At 47.0% G+C, this 19,847-nt stretch overlaps 1 protein-coding gene across 2 annotated transcripts in view; it reads right to left on the minus strand.

The window, feature by feature from the left end:
- Window positions 1-7,253, minus strand: part of CFAP119 (cilia and flagella associated protein 119) — a 306,589-nt gene extending 299,336 nt beyond the window's left edge. Inside the window, exon 1 of one of the 2 annotated variants that reach the window (XM_069651633.1) lies at window positions 7,118-7,253. In XM_069651633.1, the coding sequence (XP_069507734.1) occupies window positions 7,118-7,135 (18 nt within the window). In that variant the 5' untranslated portion in view covers window positions 7,136-7,253. The remainder of the gene's footprint in view (window positions 1-7,117) is intronic. The other variant, XM_069651634.1, reaches the window with a different exon arrangement.
- Window positions 7,254-19,847: the final 12,594 nt, after the last annotated feature.

Genomic DNA, 19,847 nt, shown 5'->3' on the forward strand with positions numbered 1-19,847 from the left:
ATCAAACTAAGGATCTGCAACACATGTGAAGAGAAGCCTTTAGTTTGGTCGCATGCCGTGAGAGTTGACTAGTAGAATAAGGCTAAACCTCCAGGAAATCGAGGTCAAATATATCGCCCATGGGCTGTGCCTTGAGCAAAATAAGATTGAATATCAACATCTGCTAAAACAATTCACAGAAAGAAAACAAGGGCTTAAACAGCGGAAATTTGTCGCCAAACACAAATTTGACCTCGAGATCCAACAGCGTAAAAGACTGATGCGTACAGAAATACATAACATCTCAAGTACTGACATCAGAGCATTTCTAACTACAAAGAGGCTAATCAAACAAAAATATAAAAACTGTATTCTATCTCATAAAGCAATTATGTTGCAACATGACTCCGAACTTATGATGGAAAAAATGTAAAACAAAAACTCAGAGTATTGGAGAATTATCAATAACAACTCTGCGCCTCAGGCTGCACTGAAAACCAACATGGTCTCTGAAGCATCATGGGTGTCATTCTATACTGAGCTGTTTAAAAAGAACTGTGACACTGCCAAATGGAAGCCACCACTATTCAATCAATGGGACCTCGAGTTCGAAAGAGATGACATACTAACAATAATCACTAAAGCTCGCGCCTCAAGAGCTCCGAGCCCTGATGGCTTGACAAACCATACCCTGAAGCAGAACCCAGATATATGGGCCGACATCTGTGTCATTTTGATCCAGAGAATTGTCATCAGACGCACTACTCCAAAGTCATGGAAGAGCGCGGTAATTGTACCAGTCTTCAAAAAGGGAGACAGAGCCAACCCAAAAGCCTATAGACCAATAGCCCTTCTCGATGTCCTGGGAAAAGTTTATGCAACGATCCTACAACAGAAACTATTGAAATGGGCCACAGACAACAATCACGTGGACATTCGACAGACAGGCTTCATGAAGGGGGTAGGTTGTGCTCTAAATCTCCTACTACTAAACTTGTTTAAAATGGAAGCCCTTTGAACAAAAACTAAAGTGTACATAGCGCTTATAGATTTCACACATGCTTTTGACAGCATTGACCGTGACAAGATGTGGTTAAAACGATCTAACTGGAACTGTCCACCAAGCCTTCTCGACGCCATAAGGGAACTCTACACTGATACTTCCATTATGATTAGACTTGATGCAAACAGAACCTTGTCAACACCGATTTACACTTACAAAGGCGTAAAGCAAGGATGTCCCTTGGCAGCCATTATCTTCAGTCTTTTTCTATCTGGTATTGGCGATATGCTCAAAGAAGGTCACTCCTTTGCACCAAAAATACGCGAGACTCATGTGAGTTGGATTGTATATGCTGACGATCTAATTTTGCTAGATCTGACTCCAATTGGACTGCAGCGTAAACTAAATATTCTTGAAGCATATGTAGTAAAAAACGGCCTGCACATTAATAAACAGAAATGTGACATAATGACATTACAAACTCTTGCATCGGACAACATGAACAAACATCAGAAGTTTGTTTGGCACCTTGAAATAGAAAGCCTGAGGACTACTACAAATACAAGATACTTGGACATGCGACGCGAATTTAAACAATGGTCCTGGGTCATCACAGCAAAAAGCAAATGTTGGCAGCTGGCTTGTCAAGCCGCAATTATAAATAAGCAATATGGGAAATTTTCACTAAGACCTGTTATTGCTTTTTATAAACAAAAAGCAGTACCTTCACTAATCTATGGTGCCGAAAAGGCCTTTGGGTGCTCAGGGGACCTGTGAGCAACTCTTGAGAATATCTTTTGGATAAGAGTACTTCAACTACCAAATGGAACTCCAACTGTAGGTATATGATATGAACTTGGCCTTATATCTATTGAAGCACAGCTAAAGTGGAACCTGTTAAGCCTCTATAGGAAAACTATATTACAAACTCCTGCTTCTCAATTTAAAGTTCTCCACAATCCCGGGGACAGTAATCCAAAATCTATGCTGTCAATTTGGAACAAGTGTTGTCCTGAAGTCTTGAAAGAACATGACATCGACCAAGCCACATTACAAGAAAATCCAAATCTTGCAAAAAAGAAACTATGGGAATCTGATTGGATAAAGACTTGTGATTCAAGACTAAAATTAAGACTAATGAAAGATGTCCCGAGTGAAGCAAGTAATAATAAATTTATTGTGAAATAGTTCAAATTTGAACTTTACACAAAAGACACAAGTACATAAAATGACTTAATACAAACATATTACATTCAATACATTAAATATGAAAATTATAAAAGTATTGAATAAAATTATACATGTATGCATAATCAGACACAATACAGTCCAAGGATAATACAGTGCAATGCAGAGGTAGAATATAGAAGGTAAGTGTGGCACGCTCCATACATACCATATGCAACTCTACACACAGGATGCCTGACACGGAAGGACACATACAACGGAGTACCAGGAATCAATCGTAATGATCCGACCTCAAACTTTCGGCTTTGAACATAAGGACTGATTACTAAGGTTCCAGAGGAGCCCCGCACATTTCCACTGATGCCGGATGGTTGGGTAACAAACTTTTGACTTTAACCCAAACCCTCTATAGTGCCAGTTGAGTCCTAATTGAATCAGAATTTAAACAGTAATCCCAAAATGACTCCCCCTTAATAGTCTCATAGTTGTTTACCAGCTTTCCCAGCATGCACATATACAGTGGACCCAAACGGGGGCACATAGTCAGGACATGCCTAGTAGTTTCTAAATGTTCTCCCTTCTCACAGATACGACAACTCCTGTCCTTCGGTAGAATACACAATCGTGGCCCAATAACTGCTAGTACCTGTAGCTGGTTCGTCCGCAATCTTAACATAAATTGACTTACCTCCGGATCTGGGCATAGTAACAGGTATTGTTGGGGCTTTCTGTATCTGTGGATTACGTGAGTTACAGCTTCGTACCCCTTCAAAGTTGACAGATGTATATAGTTTTGAGTCCAGTCCCATCCATTCATTTTTTCTATAAAAGATTTTTTTTGATGGATAAATGACATTATCCGCTTATTATCATGGGACCAGTCTATGTCAGCAAAGAGAGATTCATTTAACTGTTTGTAGCTATTTCCTTGGGGTGACCTTTCATTATCAAAGTTGGTACCAGCCAAACTAAGCAGTTTGCAGGATAAGGAGGAAATAGCTTTCAAATAGAACACGCCCCGGGCTCTCAATGCCATGCCTTTCAAGAATGTCAAGCCCAGTTCCAACCTAAGATACTGGACAGAACAAGCTGGGACCAGACCCAAGACTGCTCGCCAATACTGGCCCTCAAGTATATTAAGCCAGTTCATATCTTGTATAGCTAATGCCTCCAAGCCGTACAAGATAGTGGGGACAAAACACTGTTGATAGATAGAGTCTAATGATCCCTGCAATACTAAACCCAGCTGTTCCTTTGGCAAATTTACAAGCCTGCAGTGTAAGAAGTTTTGCCCGCCTCTTTTTTTGCGAGATGATCAGATTGTAATTGGGTTGAGTGTCAAATTCTAGCCCCAAGTATGGATATGATTGATCAATACTTATATTCCCTAGGCTAGTCACAACTTCTGACCGACGAGGACCACTTTTGGCAAGTACCAATATCTTAGTTTTCCTTAGATTAATGGTAAGTCCCAACTCCGCTGAGTAAAGAGACGGCTCCTCAAGCATGCTCTTTACTCCAGCCAACGTTTGATCGAACAGTATTAAATCGTCCGCATATAACATCCATACAATAGGGGTGTCCCCCAGTTTTGGGGGGCAATTTGCTTTAGCGGCCATCCGGGGTAACAGGTCGGCTATATACAAATTATAGCACATAGGCGCGCCGACACAACCCTGTTTTACTCCCATGTTGATACAGATGGACACAGTGGCCTCTCCCTCGTTGTTAAGCCTGACCCTGGCACTGTTGTTACTGTCTAAGCTCACCAAAGCATGAAGTATCCAGCCAGGGCACTTCAAGTTTCTTAACTTGTCCCACAGGGTCTCCCTCTTGACTTGGTCGAATGCACTACAAAAATCGACAAAAGGCATGAACAGGGTGGCGTTTTTATTGCTCAGGGTATTATTGATCAATAGGTCCAGGACCCTGATATTGTGGGCTGTCCCAGAGCCAGGTCTGAACCCTGTCTGTGCATAATTTAAGATGTTGTTACTAGTGACCCAAGATTCATGTTCCTTAAGGACAAGTGTCATAAAGATTTTACTAGTTACATCCAACATGGAGAGAAGTCGGTAATTGCCAGCATTGCCTCGATCTCCCTTTTTATGCACTGGTATAAACACTGACCTTCTCCATGAAGACGGTATTGAAGCCGATCTACAAATACGTGCGAAGAGTGTTAAGAGTACATGTGCCCAATTGTCCGGGTCGTTTTTTAGTACCACATTTGCCAGCCCATTCGGGCCAGGGGCTTTGGAGGGTTTGAGGGCTAGAACAACCTGCTTTATCACGTTGTGGCTTAAAGGCAAGGGCCAAGGGGATATATATACATTTCATTTAGGCACCTGGATATGCTTAAACAGGGACTGGGTGAGAGATTGTATCCATACCTCTATCTCCTCAGGGGATTTCCCCCTTAATTCACTCTTCACACAACAGCCCTCAGGGAAAGTCAAGGACCTCATTCTTTCAATATTAATCTGGGACCAGCAGATCCGATTCCCTTTTTTTGTTGTAATCACATCGCTACAAACATTCCCAAAACCCTTTCCCCCACCCCCACTCAGGATCAGGACAACTGGGGCGTGGTCACGAGTGAAGCAAGAGCACTCGAGCAGCCGCATGAATACGTTCAGAGGTTTCCAGATCTGCAGGCAAGAACACCGTTTATGTTCTTTAGACTAAACGTATTAAGAACTAAAGAGCGTCTAAATACATGGTCCCAACATGTAAATTTAGAGCAAACCGTGTCGGTTCTGTGAACTCCACACGGAAAATCTAAAACATCTAACGCTATTCTGCTGTAGCTTTCGTGACCTAAGAACACGGCTCCTAGGATCACTTACTTGTAACTATCAAACACGAAGTGCTGAAAACTGGTGGAAGCTAATTTTCATTGGGACTGACAAAAAACGTATATTTTCCTTAACAACTTTCTTAAAAAAATTGAAAAGTAGCCTAGAGGCTAAAGATATATGACTGAACAACTCATACTTGAACAATGGAGGCGTCAGTACATCGGTGTACACTAATGAGACGGGAGTCTGCACATTAAGATCAGACATGCAGTTGTACATTTTCTGATTCAAGGAAACAACAACCTAACGTATGTAACTTGCCTCGACAACGATATGTACCGAAATGCATGCTATGATAAGGACACGGACTGGAATACATGCAAAAAAATGTTTATTTTGATCAGTTTACTTTTGATCTGTTTTTAAAGGTTTACATAAACCAATAAAAATTAAAAAAATTAAAATAAAAAATAGGGGTGCTGATCTGACCGACTAAGTGTGATCACTACATATCAATCTCACAAAATGCTTGTATGAAATCAAAGATTGGATGTGAATAATATGATTTAGAGTGAATGGTTCCAACAGCGTTATGTTTAGCTATGGTGCAAACCACTTTTTCCATTTTCCTGGCCAAATACTCTTTCCCCCCCAAGACCGTGTCCAGTTTCCCTCGGCCTATACCAAATACTCTTGCATGATGAAAATTCTTTGTTAACGCTCTTGTCCATCGGAAAAAAAAGACGAGCAAATTACCACCTTCAGAAGCAAAACCATAGTATGTCCCTTTTTCTCAGCACACTCTTTTTGGGGAATGTAGCACTATCCATGGGTCAACAACCATTGGGCAGATAGGGCTTTAGCCCCCCGCCCTCTGACATTTTGGGTTATGTTGACTTGACCTGGCTGACCTACAGTGCTGTGGCAGAACAGAACACAGACAAACAGTGCACGCGGCTGCACAGTTAACAAAGGTCCAGCAAATACTAATGTAGAGAAGTTAGATGCCCCCACAGAAGTAAATTTGCCCCTTTCCCCAAGAGTCTCTGAATACAGCCCCTCGCCCAACATTTGAAGCGTTAGTTCCCTCTCCAAAATGTTAGTCTAGTTGCACGCTTGAGCAATATCCTGCCTGGATTATTGCAACAAATACTGTAAGAGAAAGTTTCACGAACACTATCATCTTCTTAAATCAGCCCAGAATTGAGCAGTCTGGCCCACAATGGAGCTCTGGCACCTGCTTCTGACCAGGCCAATATACGCATTGACATGTTTCCTCTGGTGTGGCACAGAGAACTAAAACTTGATTGTAGACCATTGTGAGTGGGCACCATTACACGCAACACGTGATTCAGCCTTGTTTGCTCCCCCCAATGGGTGCCCACATTTTTGGCAGTTGTCTCAAGTTTTAGGGATGCTTAAGATTCAAACAAAGATGGAAAAAGCACATGCTGTGATTGCCTGGAATTGTGGGATTTCTTCAGTATTACTTCATGAAGGTGACATGTATGCTGTTCGACTTTCCCCTATGCCACTACACACATGGTTTGGACGGCACATATTCCCGACTTCACCCATCAATCAGAAACCGCCATACAAAAGGACAAAGGCACGCTTCCTTGCCAGCTTGCCCACATTTAGCCATGAGGATTAAGGCTGCGGAGATGTCGGGGAGATGCAATCGCTCCTGGCAGCTAGACGCAGGCCCACACAATCCCATGCTTCTTGTCAGATCAGATTTCTAAAACTAGCAAGCCATAGCCTAGAATAGAAATTAAAAGGTAAATAACTCACTCTAAGAATTCATATTTGGGACCATGTGAATATGATTTATTTCAACTGAACCGACTGAAGACTCCAGTGTAAATATTTGCTTCCGAATTGTCCACCCGTCACTGGTCCCTCACCCCTCCCTCTGTCTCCCGACTTGTATACCTCCTCTGCACCCGCCTTCTTCCATCCCCTCATCTCCCCGATCCTGTCATCAGCACTTTCCTCTCAACTTCCATCTGTCCGCTCCCCGTGCACCGCCCCCACTCTACTTCCCCATAACCTATCTCTTATGGCCCTCACCCCCGTCCTCCCTCGCTTCCACCAGCCGCCGCCCACAGCCTTGCCACCTTGCCTTTTCTCCCGTCCTCCTCACCTTCGCTTCTGTGTCCATCTTTGCGCTCAGTATTTTCTTGGAGTAGTTTAGCGACTAGTTCCCATTCTAGGAAATGCCTTAGCAACGCGTCCTAAACAACAGCGTGACCTCCTACGTCACTTTACGTCCCAGTAGCTCAAACTACCCAGTGAGTGGGAAGGGAGGAGGCGGAGCAACGCACCATGAGAACTACCGCATGCGCACACGGGTATTGATTTGTGCTACAGATGAAGGTGGCCACTTCTCTGTAAATTTCCCAGGCGAATTCGTAAACGGGGTGGGAGTTCACAACGGGGTTTGAAGGATATAGCCAATGTAGCTATACTCCCCCACCAATTGAGGGGCAAGCTTTATCCCTGCAAATGAAGTATGTTCTGAAATATGTGTGTGGGTGAAAGTGAAATCAGGGTCAGATGCAAATGTGGCATTAAGAACTATACTGGTGTTGGTTGAAAGGTAATATTGACACTTATTGTTTCTCGTGAATAGTGCACCCCTGTTGATGTAACATATAAGGTCAGTAGCATGAGATGAAAGGTGAAATGCTCTTGGTCGCCTGGATACCTGGTCTGGGGTGGGGACATTTGGAGGACCAGTAAACCCCACCTGGAAATGTGAATTACTACATGGTCCAGGCCTCGGGATCAGGTAACCAACTTAAAATTCAGGCAGACATCCCCCCAAGTTGAAGTGAATGGGAGCTAAAGGGAACTTAGAGGGCAAATCATGAGGAAGATGGGTGCAAAGTCTACTGTTTTGGTATGCACACCTTAATTTTAATGTCTAAAGGTGGTGCTAGTGGAGATAAATACAGCGCTGGTACTCTAGGCTGCTACTACAATCGAAAACGAAATCAGTGTCCCCTGCACACCTCATTACAACTGTTCATTTAAAAAATTCTACAATCAATACAGATTTAACATGTAAATAATAATATGTTTTAATTTAACATAGTCCTCAAAGAAATTTTTCAATCAATCAACAAAAAAGTGTTCAACATGTTTCGGGGTAGCCCTTCATCACTTCACTTTCTAACTTTTTACTCTTCTTAATTCTTCAATCTTCAGGGGGAATAATCAGAAAGTAACTATCCATGCTACTTACGGAATTATATGTATATGGCACAATATTATTAGTTCTTAATGGATGTCTGTTCCCATTTACCTGGCTGACTCTTTATATTTGTACGTTTTTCAAATGTACAGCCTCAAATTCTTGGATGATTCTCCCATAAACAGCCTTCATCTCAATCTGTGCAGTAATAAAGTATAGCATAAGCTCATTTCCAAATAATGTTGCTGAATGTCTATAATATTTGCAGCATAACCTAGTTCTTAACTCACTTAAATAAATGATCTAGACCCAGACGGAATCTCCAAAGTTCTATAGATGCTATTCTTAAGTCATCAATCAAGATCAGTCTCCAGTCACAGCCATCTATACAAATATATATAAAATGCATAAATCTGTATTATTATTATTTTTTAAATGTGTGACCTGGATCTAGCTCTATAATGGACTACTCAAGTCTCACAAGTGACAATGTCTCTCTCGGTGTACCATAAGTACACTCACCCTTATTCAATTTGGTGGCAAGATGTTCACATGATGGTAATGGCTAATGCTTGTTCAGTAGGCAAATGCCTATGATGTATATGCTGTCAAACAAAGCATATGGGCAGTGTTGTAACCCTAATTGGTCCATCTAATTATCAGATTATATATTAGGATTCAAAAATTGGGAGTTAAAAACCCTCATGTTCAACAGATTTTGTCTCACCCCTAAGGCTGAAAATTGTCGTGAGTGTCAACTTGCGGCAAAATCGGCAAAAAACCTCACGATCATGGTAAAAATGGATGCTTTTTGTTTGTCACGTCAGCATGATGAGATCATGTAACGACGTGATGGTGCCATAGCGTGCCCCGACTGTGTTTATGTATGCACGGCTCTCAATGATATTTATTGTGAAGGTAATAAAGTGTGACAGACCATAATAGTTTTTATTATTGTCCAATTCTAAAGGTTCAGCTAACCCAAAATGGATAAGGGGGAGTTATGCCCAATATGCCATTGCTGATTATGCATGGTATTAGTCAGTATATGCACATGTATCCACATCAAATAATGCATTATGAATTAGTCAGCTAGGTATCAATGGCTACAGAAGTCCCACCTTTTACAGTCTAGTATGTTTAGAACATTCATAATTATGTCATTATACATATCCACATATATGACATGCATTACTTACCATAATAGCATTTCTGATGATTGTATCTGCTTAGATTCACATGCTGTACATATAGTCAGACATCTAATGGTAATCGCTGAGTATTGCATTTTTATTTCGAGGATCGAAAGGGGACGTCGACATGGGCGTGCCTGTAACACTATCTCTAACGTGACGTGTAATGTACCCAAAATCCCTCACACGTCAATGTCCATCTGATTGCGTTTTTTCTGCTGTGAGGGAGCCTTATGACCATCTTGAGTGAGTACAGAGAGAGAGAGAGAGAGAGAGAGTTGTAAGATGTCTATGTTCCTTCTACCCCAAGAGGGGAGGAAGGGTGGGCTCCTGTGAATCTAAGCAGATACAATCATCAGAAATGCTATTATGGAGCCACCAGGGGGCGCCGAGATGTGCTGAAGGTTCTCGGCCAGTCTCCGTCCCAGGGTGCCAAATAAGTGAAAGTTGAGCCCCCCAGCCCCTGTGTGAACGGATTTTGACCCCCCCCCGTAGTGGGCTGAGCCCTCGGTGCAGGCGGGGAGTGCGGTCCCAGAGTCTGGCGGTGCCGGGAGGCCGGAGTTTGGCTGCTGCGGCGTCCTCAGTGGGAGGAATGCGTACGGCTGCCCAGCGGGCAGGCAGAGCTGAGTCGGGCTGACCTGCGGTGGGGGAGGGGCGCAAACCTGCTCCACTCCTCTGCAGCCTGCTCTGCGGGCCTCTAGCCCAGAGCCTATTGTCGGCGTGGTGTTTGTGGTCCGGACTGCGGGACCTGGGTGGAGGTGTCTGGGGCTGGCGCTGCCTCCGGTTCAGGTGCGGTTGGTGGCTGTGGCGACGGCTGATAAGGTGAGGGAGCCCTAGCTAGGCGGGCCCGCCTGTGAAGGAGAGTTGCGGAGGTGCTGGTGTGGCGTGGTGCTCCGACGAGGGGCCGCCCAGAAGAGTAAGTGCCCGGCCATAGGAGTGCTGCCGACGGGGAGTCCGTGGTCCGGACTGGGGGACCCGGACAGAGACAATTTGGTGCTGCCCATCCCCGTCCGGGGATTCAAGTGCGGTGGATAGGGGGAGCTGCAGCCCGGTGCGGCGGACCCCCCCGTGCAGGAGCGCTGTTGTGGTGCTTGTGAGGTGTGGGGCGCTGAACAGCATAGGAGAGGGGAGGCTCTCCACATCTTGGCCGGGAGTATACTGCTGGTGAGGGATCTGTGGTCCAGACTGCGGGACCAAGACTAAGTCGTTCGGGGCGGGTGTGGCCCTCCCCCTTCCCAGGGGGTACAAGAGCGGTGAGCAGAGGAGGAGGTGCCAGGGCCAGCGGGGGAGGGCTGGCACAGTGGACATTCCCGGGGCGGGGGAGCTGTGGAGACTGCAGTCGGGCGTGGAGCTCTCCCCGCCCGCGGTGCAGGAGAGGCGTCATTCAGGAGAGCGGAAGATAAGCCTGGGGGTCTCCCCTAATCTTCGTTTGGTACACGATTCAGGGCACAGTGGATCGGCGAGTCCTTGGAGGCCACTGGGTGTGTTGGTTGCCCTCTGTAAGTGGGGACAAGGGGTCCTCGAAGGGGTGAGGTCGTCAGCCCTGGTGCCTCTCTTTGTTTGTGGGGTGATCTGCCGATTTAGAAAATAGGGAACGGCGCTCCAATTTAAAGTTTTTTGGTATACCGGAACTGGAAGGGGAAACACAGTCTGACATTGTCAGAGGGGTCAAGGAGAACATTAGTGGACTGTTTGATGGTGGAAATACCAGCGAACCCACAATCGACAGGGCACATAGGGCAGGGGGCGGGCTGGTGGACCCCGCTCGGTCCTTGTGAAATTTCATTACTATGTGGAGAAAACTAAGATTCTGGACTTAACCCGTAAGAAGGGCCCTGTCAATTGGAAGGGTGCTCAAATTATGATCTACCAGAATCTCTCGGCGCTCACCCTTTCTAGGCGGAGACTCTGCGGGCCCCTGACGAGGTGGTTGCGGTTTAAGGGGGTTCGTAATAGGTGGGGCCACTTGTTTTCACTCGCCTTCGAGGTGGACGGCTACAAATATTCACTGTCCTCTGAGTCAGACATTCAGCGGGTGTCTCGAGAGTTATTGGGGGACTCCTCCGCAAGGGATGGTGCGGAAAAGGAGGGGGCGGTGGATGGCGCCCGCCCTGGGCCCTCGGAATTTGTGGGACAGCGACGGGTTCGAGGGCACAGGAAATTCAGGAAGGTGGCGCCGCCGTCCCCGAAGCAGCCGGGGTCCTGACTTGGAGGGAGGGGGCTGCAGACCTGTCGGGTCGGAGGGGAATGATGGGGTTGGCTGGTTGATCTTGTGTTGGCCACGCCCCTCTCCTATGGTATAGGTTTGTGGGGGGAATTTTTGTAGTTGTGGGAGGCGGTGGAAGCAGTGTGTGGTGTTTGGGATATGTTTTTCTCCTCGGGGTAGGGGGCTCAAACTGTTGTGTTCATTTTCAGTGGATGGCGCCCGAATGGAGTTGATCCTTGGTGGCCTGGAGGCAAGGCGGTGGGATGTTGCAGTCTTTCCAGGCGCTCAACGGGTGGGGGTCGGAGGGAGTGGGTGTTTGTTTGGTTGGGGTGGTTTGGGGAGGAGGGCGGGGGATGAGAGTGTTGCTTACGGGAGGTTGGGGTGGTGCTCTGTGGGGGTTTGGCTTCCGAACTGCGGGGGGTATTTAGGTTTTTGTTTGGTTTTCTTTTCTGGTGCGGGGAGGCTGGGGTAGGGTCAATCAAGTCCGACTCCCTAGAGAGGCGGGAAGACTTCCTTGGTCCTCTAGATGGATGATTCTTTGCACAGGGTTCTGGTGGGGTCCCTGAATGTGCGGGGACTAAATTCTCCTACGAAAAGGACGTTGGTGTCTAGGGAATTCTCCAGGCTTAAATTGCATTTTCTGTTTGGCAGGAAACCCACTGGATTAGGGGAAGGGAACCCTCTTTTCGTTCCAAGGCAATTCAATATTTGCTTCAGTCTCCCTACCTAATGAAGAAGCGTGGGGTGGCCCTTTTGGTTTCTCCTAATGCCGTCTTTGTTCCTAAGGCTCACAGAATCGACCTGGAAGGGCGCTTTATTATGGTTAAGGGCTCAGTGAGAGGCCGGCTGTTCACTCTGGCGGGGGTTTATGCCCCGAATGAGGCGCAGGGTCTTTTTTGGGAACGGATGGGGGAGACAATCCATGGGTTTGTGGAGGGAGGTTTGATAGTAGGAGAGGATTTTAATATGGTTCTCCGCACTGATAAGGATAGGAAGTCATTCTCCCTCTGTTCTGACCAGCGGACACAGAGGATGTTAGCTGACTCGTTCCGGCGGACCAATGAGGCGTTGGGCTTGGTGGATGCGCATACTGTCGGGGAGGACTGTGAATCTCTTTTCACCTTTTTCTCTGCGTCTCACGGTGCGTTCTCTAGAATAGATTACGTTTTAGAGGATTCTATGCTCCGGGATGGAATTTCAGATTTTGGCATGGAAGTTGTCCTATGGTTCGATCATGATTTGGTCAGAGTCTTGCTTGGGGTTCCCCCTCTGACCTCACCTAGGGCTCGGTGGATTTGTAATGATACTTTGCTTTCAGACAAAGAGCTTAGACAGTCTCTCTTAGACTCAATTTCTGAGTACTTCCGACTTAATGATACAGGGGAGGTGAATGTCCGGGAAGTCTGGGATGCATTTAAGGCTACGGTCAGAGGAGTGTTGATAGAGATGGGTGCGAGGAAGAGGGAAGCTGAAATCAAAGATGTGCCCGGTAAAATGGTAGGAACTTCAGCCTCTCAAGGCTAAATTGGCCGCCTTGCTTGTGGGGCAGACGGAGAGAAAGCTCGCCTTTTTGAAACAGCGGTATATGGAGAAGGGGGAGTAGGCAGATAGGATCCTGGTATGGCGTCTGAGGGAGCTTCAAAATAGCAGAAGGGTGAGCTATATTAGAGGTCCGGCTGGGGAGGGAATCCTCCAAGATGACATGATAGCAGCAGAGTTCCGGTGCTATTATGAGGGTCTTTATACTTTGGAATACATAGGAGATGGGGCTGATATAGACCAGTTTTTGGAGTCCCTCCCCATCCCTCACCTGGCCGCGGAGCAAGCGGATATGCTGGACCTCCCAGTGTCTCCTCAGGAAGTGCTTGACACTATTTCATCCTTGAAGAGCGGTACGGCGCCAGGGGATGACGGTTTTACAGTCCGCTTTTACAAGACATTTCGCTCCGCTCTAGCCCCGTTCCTAGCTAGTGTGTTTAATTCGGCTTTGGATTCGGGTTCTTTCCCTCCCACGTTGATGTCGCTCTCATCGTAGTTCTCCCGAAAGACGGGAAAGATCCTTCGCGGTGTCAGTCGTATAAACCCATTTCACCTTCTTAATGTTGATGTTAAGATTTTGTCCAAACTTCTGGCGAATAGATTATCACAATCCCTTCCCTCTTTGGTTCACGACGACCAGGTTGGTTTTGTTCCTGGGCGACAGGGGTCGGACAATGTTAGAAAAACTTTAGAGCTAATGCACAAGGTGTCGAAGCGTGGGTCGGAGGCCTATCTCCTGTCTTTGGACTCGGAGAAGGCCTTCAACCGAGTCGAATGGCTCTACAGGGGGAGGGCACTTCGGAAGATGGGTTTCGGGGACAACTTTTGCAAGTGGATTTCCACCCTGTACAATGCTCCCTCTGCTAGGGTATTGGTTAATGGTTGTTTCTCGGGGGGTTTGCGCTTTCCCGAGGCACTCGTCAGGGGTGTCCCCTTTCTCCTCTGTTGTATGAGTTTGCCATGGAGCCTTTTGCCATTGAGGTCAGGTCAGATGGGGGAGTGGTAGGGGTAACCTGCGGAGGTCGTGAATTTAAGCTGTCCTTATTCGCGGATGACATTTTGGTGTACTTGTCCAACCTTCACGATTCCCTTCCGCGACTGTTGAGCTTGATTCACGCTTTTGGGTCTTTTTCTGGGTTAAAAGTCAATGGGCCTCATTACAAATCACCCGGTATGGGAACAACGGTGGCGGTAAACCCGCCGCCACCGTTGTTTCCATGCCGGGCAATCACAACTCCTGTAGGCGGGAGGGAATGTTCCGGCCAGGTCTGACCTGGCGGGTTTAACACTGCACGCCTGCAGGCAGACGAGGAAACACCGGCAGCATTACGAGATGCTGCCGGTGTTTCCATGAATCCCCATTCCCATTGAGTCCCATAGGACTCAATGGGAATGGGGATTAAAACCATTCCGCCTCCGTGATTCCTGGGAAACCGGGGTTGTAATGCCCCGGTAATTCCGGGAATCACGGAGGCGGAATGGTAATACGAGCACGGCGGTAACCAGGCGGTTTTACTGCTGTGGTTACCGCCAGACTCGTAATGAGGCCCAATGTTTCTAAATCTTGCTTAATGCCCATGGGGGGGGATCACGACATTTTGGAGAGGGAGGAGGTGTAGGTTTTGCGAGTGGAGCGCAAGGCTACTCGGTATCTGGGCACCATTATTCCCAGGGACCTGAGCAGAGTGTTTGAGCTTAACTTCCCTCCTCTCCAGGCAAGAATCCAGAATTACCTTTTGCGGTGGGCCCCTTTGACCCTTTCATGGTTTGGGCGTATGGTTGTGGTCAAAATGAACATTCTCCCGCAGCTTCTTTATCTCTTCATGTCCCTTCCCTGTTTGATCCCCGACTCCTTTTTTGCAGTATTGACCTCTCGCATCCTGCATTTCATTTGGAAGGGTAAAAGATCTAGAGTAAAATTTGCTACACTAACTCTTCCCAAGTCCTGTGGGGGCTTTGGTCTACCGGACTTTAGATTGTATTACAAGGCGGCTCAGTTACGGGTTATGCTAGAACATTTGAGGGACGACTTTAGGACTTATCGGACGTTTGTGGAAGATGTGCAGGTTCACCCGAGAAAAGTTAGGGACCTCTTATGGGCTCCTCCACGTCTATCAAATCGCATCCGATCCTTGCGGTCTTGTGGTCTTTTTGGGGGCCATCTAGGGATAATAGGCTTCTTTCTTCCTGGCCGTCCCCCCTATCTTCTTTGTGGGGTCCCCCGATTGATTTGGGTACCAGAGGGTTCCGAGGTACGCAGGCTTGGTCTGACCAGGGTTTGGAGAGGGCTGCTCAACTCTTTGACCAGGGGGTGTTCCTGGAGTACGACCGTTTGGTGGAGGTGCTGGGGGATAAGCGGCTTTCAGTTTTTGAGTACTTGAGACTCAAGGGTATCCTCACCCAGGCGCGATGGGTGGCTGTTCTGACTCGCCCACTAACCCCCCTGGAGAGGATTTTTGTTGAGGCCAAGTCTAGGAAGGGGTCCTCCCTTTCTAAGATTTATAAGGTGCTAGTTACGTCCGATTTATCTGATAGGCAGTCGTTTAAGAGTATCTGGGAGGAAAGGCTGGGCTTTGTTCTGGATGACCATTCATGGCAGTCGGTTTTTAAGGCAGTGTTCTCCGGGGCGTTGTACACGGCAGCTATGGAGTATAACTTTAAGATTTTGCATTATTGGCATCTCCCCCCGGCTTCTCTGTCCAAGATGTTTTCTGCGGAATCGCTAAGGTGTCCTAGATTATGTTCGGGCAGGGGTACTTGGTTTCACATGTGGTGGGAGTGCCCGGTCATCCAAGTATTCTGGGCGGAGCTGCTCAGCTGGATTAAAGATATTCTGGGGACGAGTACCTCCCTACATCCTCTTGAGGTCCTTTTGGGCATTCCCCTCCCGGATGAGGGAGTGGTTTCCTTCTCGGGAGTGATGGGGGCCATGTTGAGAGCGGGAAGATTGGCTCTGGCCCAGAGGTGGAAGAGCCCACTAGCGCCCACCAAGACAGACTGGGTTAACAAGCTGATAGCTATTTTTACGTACGACAAATTGTCAGCTATTGCCAATGATTCTATGCCTTCTTTTTTGCAGGAGTGGACTGTGGTTCTGCTTAATATAGACTGTGAGGCCATGAAACTGTGAATGGTTTGGGGGTCTTTTGTGCTTTGTCCCGGGGGAGGGGTTTTTGCTAACTGTTCGGGAGACAATATGCTTTCGTGTGTTTGGGCCCCTGCCACCGATTTGGACATTAATGTAAAGGTGTATGTGTGTTTTGATCCTATTCTAAGCCTCTTGTACCGTTGGTTTTCGGAAGCCCAATGTTGTTGGGGTTGAGGGAGGGTGGAAGGTGAGGGGGTGTGGAGGGGGTAAAAATGGGAGTGCTCAATCGCTGTATATGGTTATTTGTTGTGTACTGCCAAGTGTTTGTTGGCGGTTGTGTTTGTCATTCATTCATGATAATTTCAATAAAAATAAAGTGGAAAAAAAAAGAAATACTATTACAGTAAGTAATGCATGTCTTCTGATGCTTGTTAATCTGCTTAGAATCACATGCTGTGCATAGACTAGCGAGCAGTACCCGGAGATGGTGGTGGGATGTATGAAGGAACAGTAGAAAAGAGATGTCTCAGCACTGCTTGTCCCACCTGAGAATCAGACCTAGAGTGTGAATCCAGGCAGTAGTGTTTTGTAAAGGTGTGTACAGAGCTCCAGGTTTCTGCTTTACAAATGGACTCAAGAGGAACATTTGCAATGAATGCTATAGAAGCCCCGGTGCCCCGAGTACAGTGTGCTCTAGGCTTGAAGGGCAGATCTCTCTTGGCAAGAGTGTAACAGAGTGTGATGCAGATTACGATCCACTTTGAAATAGCTGATTTAGAGACATGGTCCCCTTCTCTACCAGCTGCCACTGAAACGAAAAACTTTTTTGTTTTTCTTAGTTGTCTTGTCTATTCCAGATAATAGATCACCGCTCTCCTCACATCAACTGTATGCAGGCTTCTTTCTGCCACGTTACTGGGGTTCTGGAAAAAGGTGGGTAGTTCTATTGATTTTTTTCAAATGGAACTTTGAAATAAATGTAGGCGCAAATTGTGGGTGAGTGCGCTGGACCACCTTATCCTTGTGAATCGTGACAAATGGGTCTCGAACTGAAAGGGCCTGAAGTTCACTAACTCTCCTTATTGATGTGACTGCCAACAGGAAGGCTGTCTTGTAAGTGAGTGCTTTAAGGTTAGCCTTGTGCATAGGTTCAAAGGGAGGTCCCATTAGTATAGTCAGTACAATGTTCAGGTCCCATCCGGAAGCTGGGTTGGAGATAGGGGGATGAAGTCTTTCAACCCCCTCCATAGAAGCCTTGATTACTGGAATTTTCCACCACAAACTTTCTTCTGGGACGTGGTGTAAGTTGAAAGTGCAGCTAGGTGGACTTTTAAGGAATTGAAAACCATGCCTGAATCTAATAGGTGAGTCAGGTACAAGACAATATGTGTTGGTGAGCATTCAATAGGATTGATGCTCTTGGCATTGCACCAGATGACAAAGTGTTTCCATTTGCTGGAGTAGCAATGCCTGGTGTAAGGTTTTCGTGCTTCTCTAAGTATGTCCATATATCTTTGAGGGAGTTGGAGGTGTCTGATCTCTATGACATAAGGAGCGAGGCTGCTAAATTGAGAGTTTGCGAGCATGGATGAAGTGTTTCTCCCCTGTCTTGTGACAGCATGTTGTACGGGCATGGCAGCTTCCTCGCAGGGGAGACTGACATTGCCATAAAATGAGAGAACCAAGGTTGGCGGGCCCACATCGGAGCCACCAGAATCATTGTGACTGGTTCCTGGTACATCTTGTGCACTATCTTGTTGAGTAGGAGAGTCGGGGGGGGGGGGGGAGAGTTATCAAATTTCCCTGACCATGTTATACAGAGTCTGTTCCCCTTGGAGCGGTTCTGGGGGTACCTGGAGGCGTAATCTGGGCATTGTGCATTCTCCAGAGTTGCAAACAAGTCGATCTCTGGGAAGCCCCAGTCTGCAAAGACGTTGAGAACAATGTCTTTGTGCAATCGCCACTCGTACTCTGCGGGTAGTGGGAAGTCTCTGCTGAGCACGTCTGCCAGAAGATTGAGTTCCCCTGGAACGTGTTGTGACAGGAGGAGCATCTTGGGCTTGATTCATGAAAGTGTTTTATAATGGCACAATCCCATAGGAAAATGTTCCATGAATCAGGCCGCTTGTGTTTGAGAGACCATTTCCATATGTTCTGTGACAGTTTGGATAGACCTGGAGAGTGTGTGCCCCCTTGCTTGTTCAGGTAATACATGGCCGTGGTACTGTCCATGAGGATTAGGACTGTCTTTCCCTGGAGATGTGTTTGAAAGGCCTTCAGGGCCTTGAACACTGCTAGCAGTTCTAATAGGTTTATGTGGTTAGATGCTACTGCTGGGGACCAAAAGCTGTGCGCCGTATGGTGAAGGAGGTGTGCCCCCGACCCCTTCAGAGATGTGTCCGCGGTGAGAGTGGCTTCTACTGCAGGGGTGGTGAAGGTTTTATCTTGCAAGAGGTTTTCCCTTGACCACCACTGCAGAGAGAAAACGAGGGCTGCCGAGACAACCACTGGATCGTCCCATTATCCGCTGGCCTGAACCCATTGGCTCGAGAGCTACTCTTGCATGGGGCGCATGCCCAGACGTGCATGCGGGACTAGATAAATGGAAGTGGCCATCATCCCTAACAGTCGCATGGCTTTGCGTACGGTCACATCCCGATTGGCTACATAGTGAGGGATCTGGAACAGCATGTTTTGAACCCTCTTGTTGGAGGGAAAGACGAGCCCGTCTTTGGTCTGAATTAGAGCCCCCAGACATTGTTTGAATTGGCTGGGGTCTAGGCTGGCCTTGTTCTCGTTGATCGAGAATCCCAGATTGTAGAGGAGATCTGCCGCCTTCTGGATATTTGATAGGCATGTCCCGTACAAATCCCCTGTTATTAGCCAGTCATTGAGGTAAGGATAGACTGGAATGGACTGCCTGCGCAGGTGTGCAGCTACTACCGCCAGTACCTTCGTGAACACCCATGGGGCTGAGGCAATGCCGAAGGGAAGGACCTTGAACTGATAGTGCTCGTTCTCGATCATGAACCTTAGGTACTTTCTGTGCACTGGCAACACTGAAATAGGAAAGTATGCATCTTTTATATCCAATGTTGCCATGTAATCCTCCTGCGTCAACAGTGGGATTACTTCCTGCAATGTTGTCATTCTGAATTTTTGTGGCTTGACAAATTTGTTCGCTGGACGCAAGTCTAACACAGAGTGCATGGTTGAGATCCTTTTTGCGTACAAGAAAGTACACTGAATTAAAAACTTGTTTACCTGATGAATGGGGACGACTTCTATGGCACCCTTTTCCTGAAGGATCTGCACCTCTTCCAGCAGAATCTGCAGGTGTGCTGGCAACAGGCGTCTGCTTTTTGGTGTATGGTATCGAGGTGGCCGGTGGAACTCGATACAATAACCGTGGGTGACGGTCTTGAGCATCACTGGTCTGAATTGCTGCCCTCCCATGCGTGAAGAAAAGATGTTAAATATCCCCTGACCAGGGAGGCATGGGATGGGACTTGGCCTGGTGAGTCATTTCGAAGAGGAGGCCGGTAAGCCTCTTGAATTGGAGTTTCTGTCTCTACCCATGCCTCTTTGTTGTCCCCTCTACTGGTATTGGCTGTTGCCAGCTGAGCCTTGTCCGGAGGACCATGGGATACC

The sequence above is a fragment of the Ambystoma mexicanum genome, chromosome 3p (assembly GCF_040938575.1).
Source record: "Ambystoma mexicanum isolate Mex_15411 chromosome 3p, UKY_AmexF1_1, whole genome shotgun sequence".
In the NCBI taxonomy this organism is placed as follows: Eukaryota; Metazoa; Chordata; class Amphibia; order Caudata; family Ambystomatidae; genus Ambystoma; species Ambystoma mexicanum.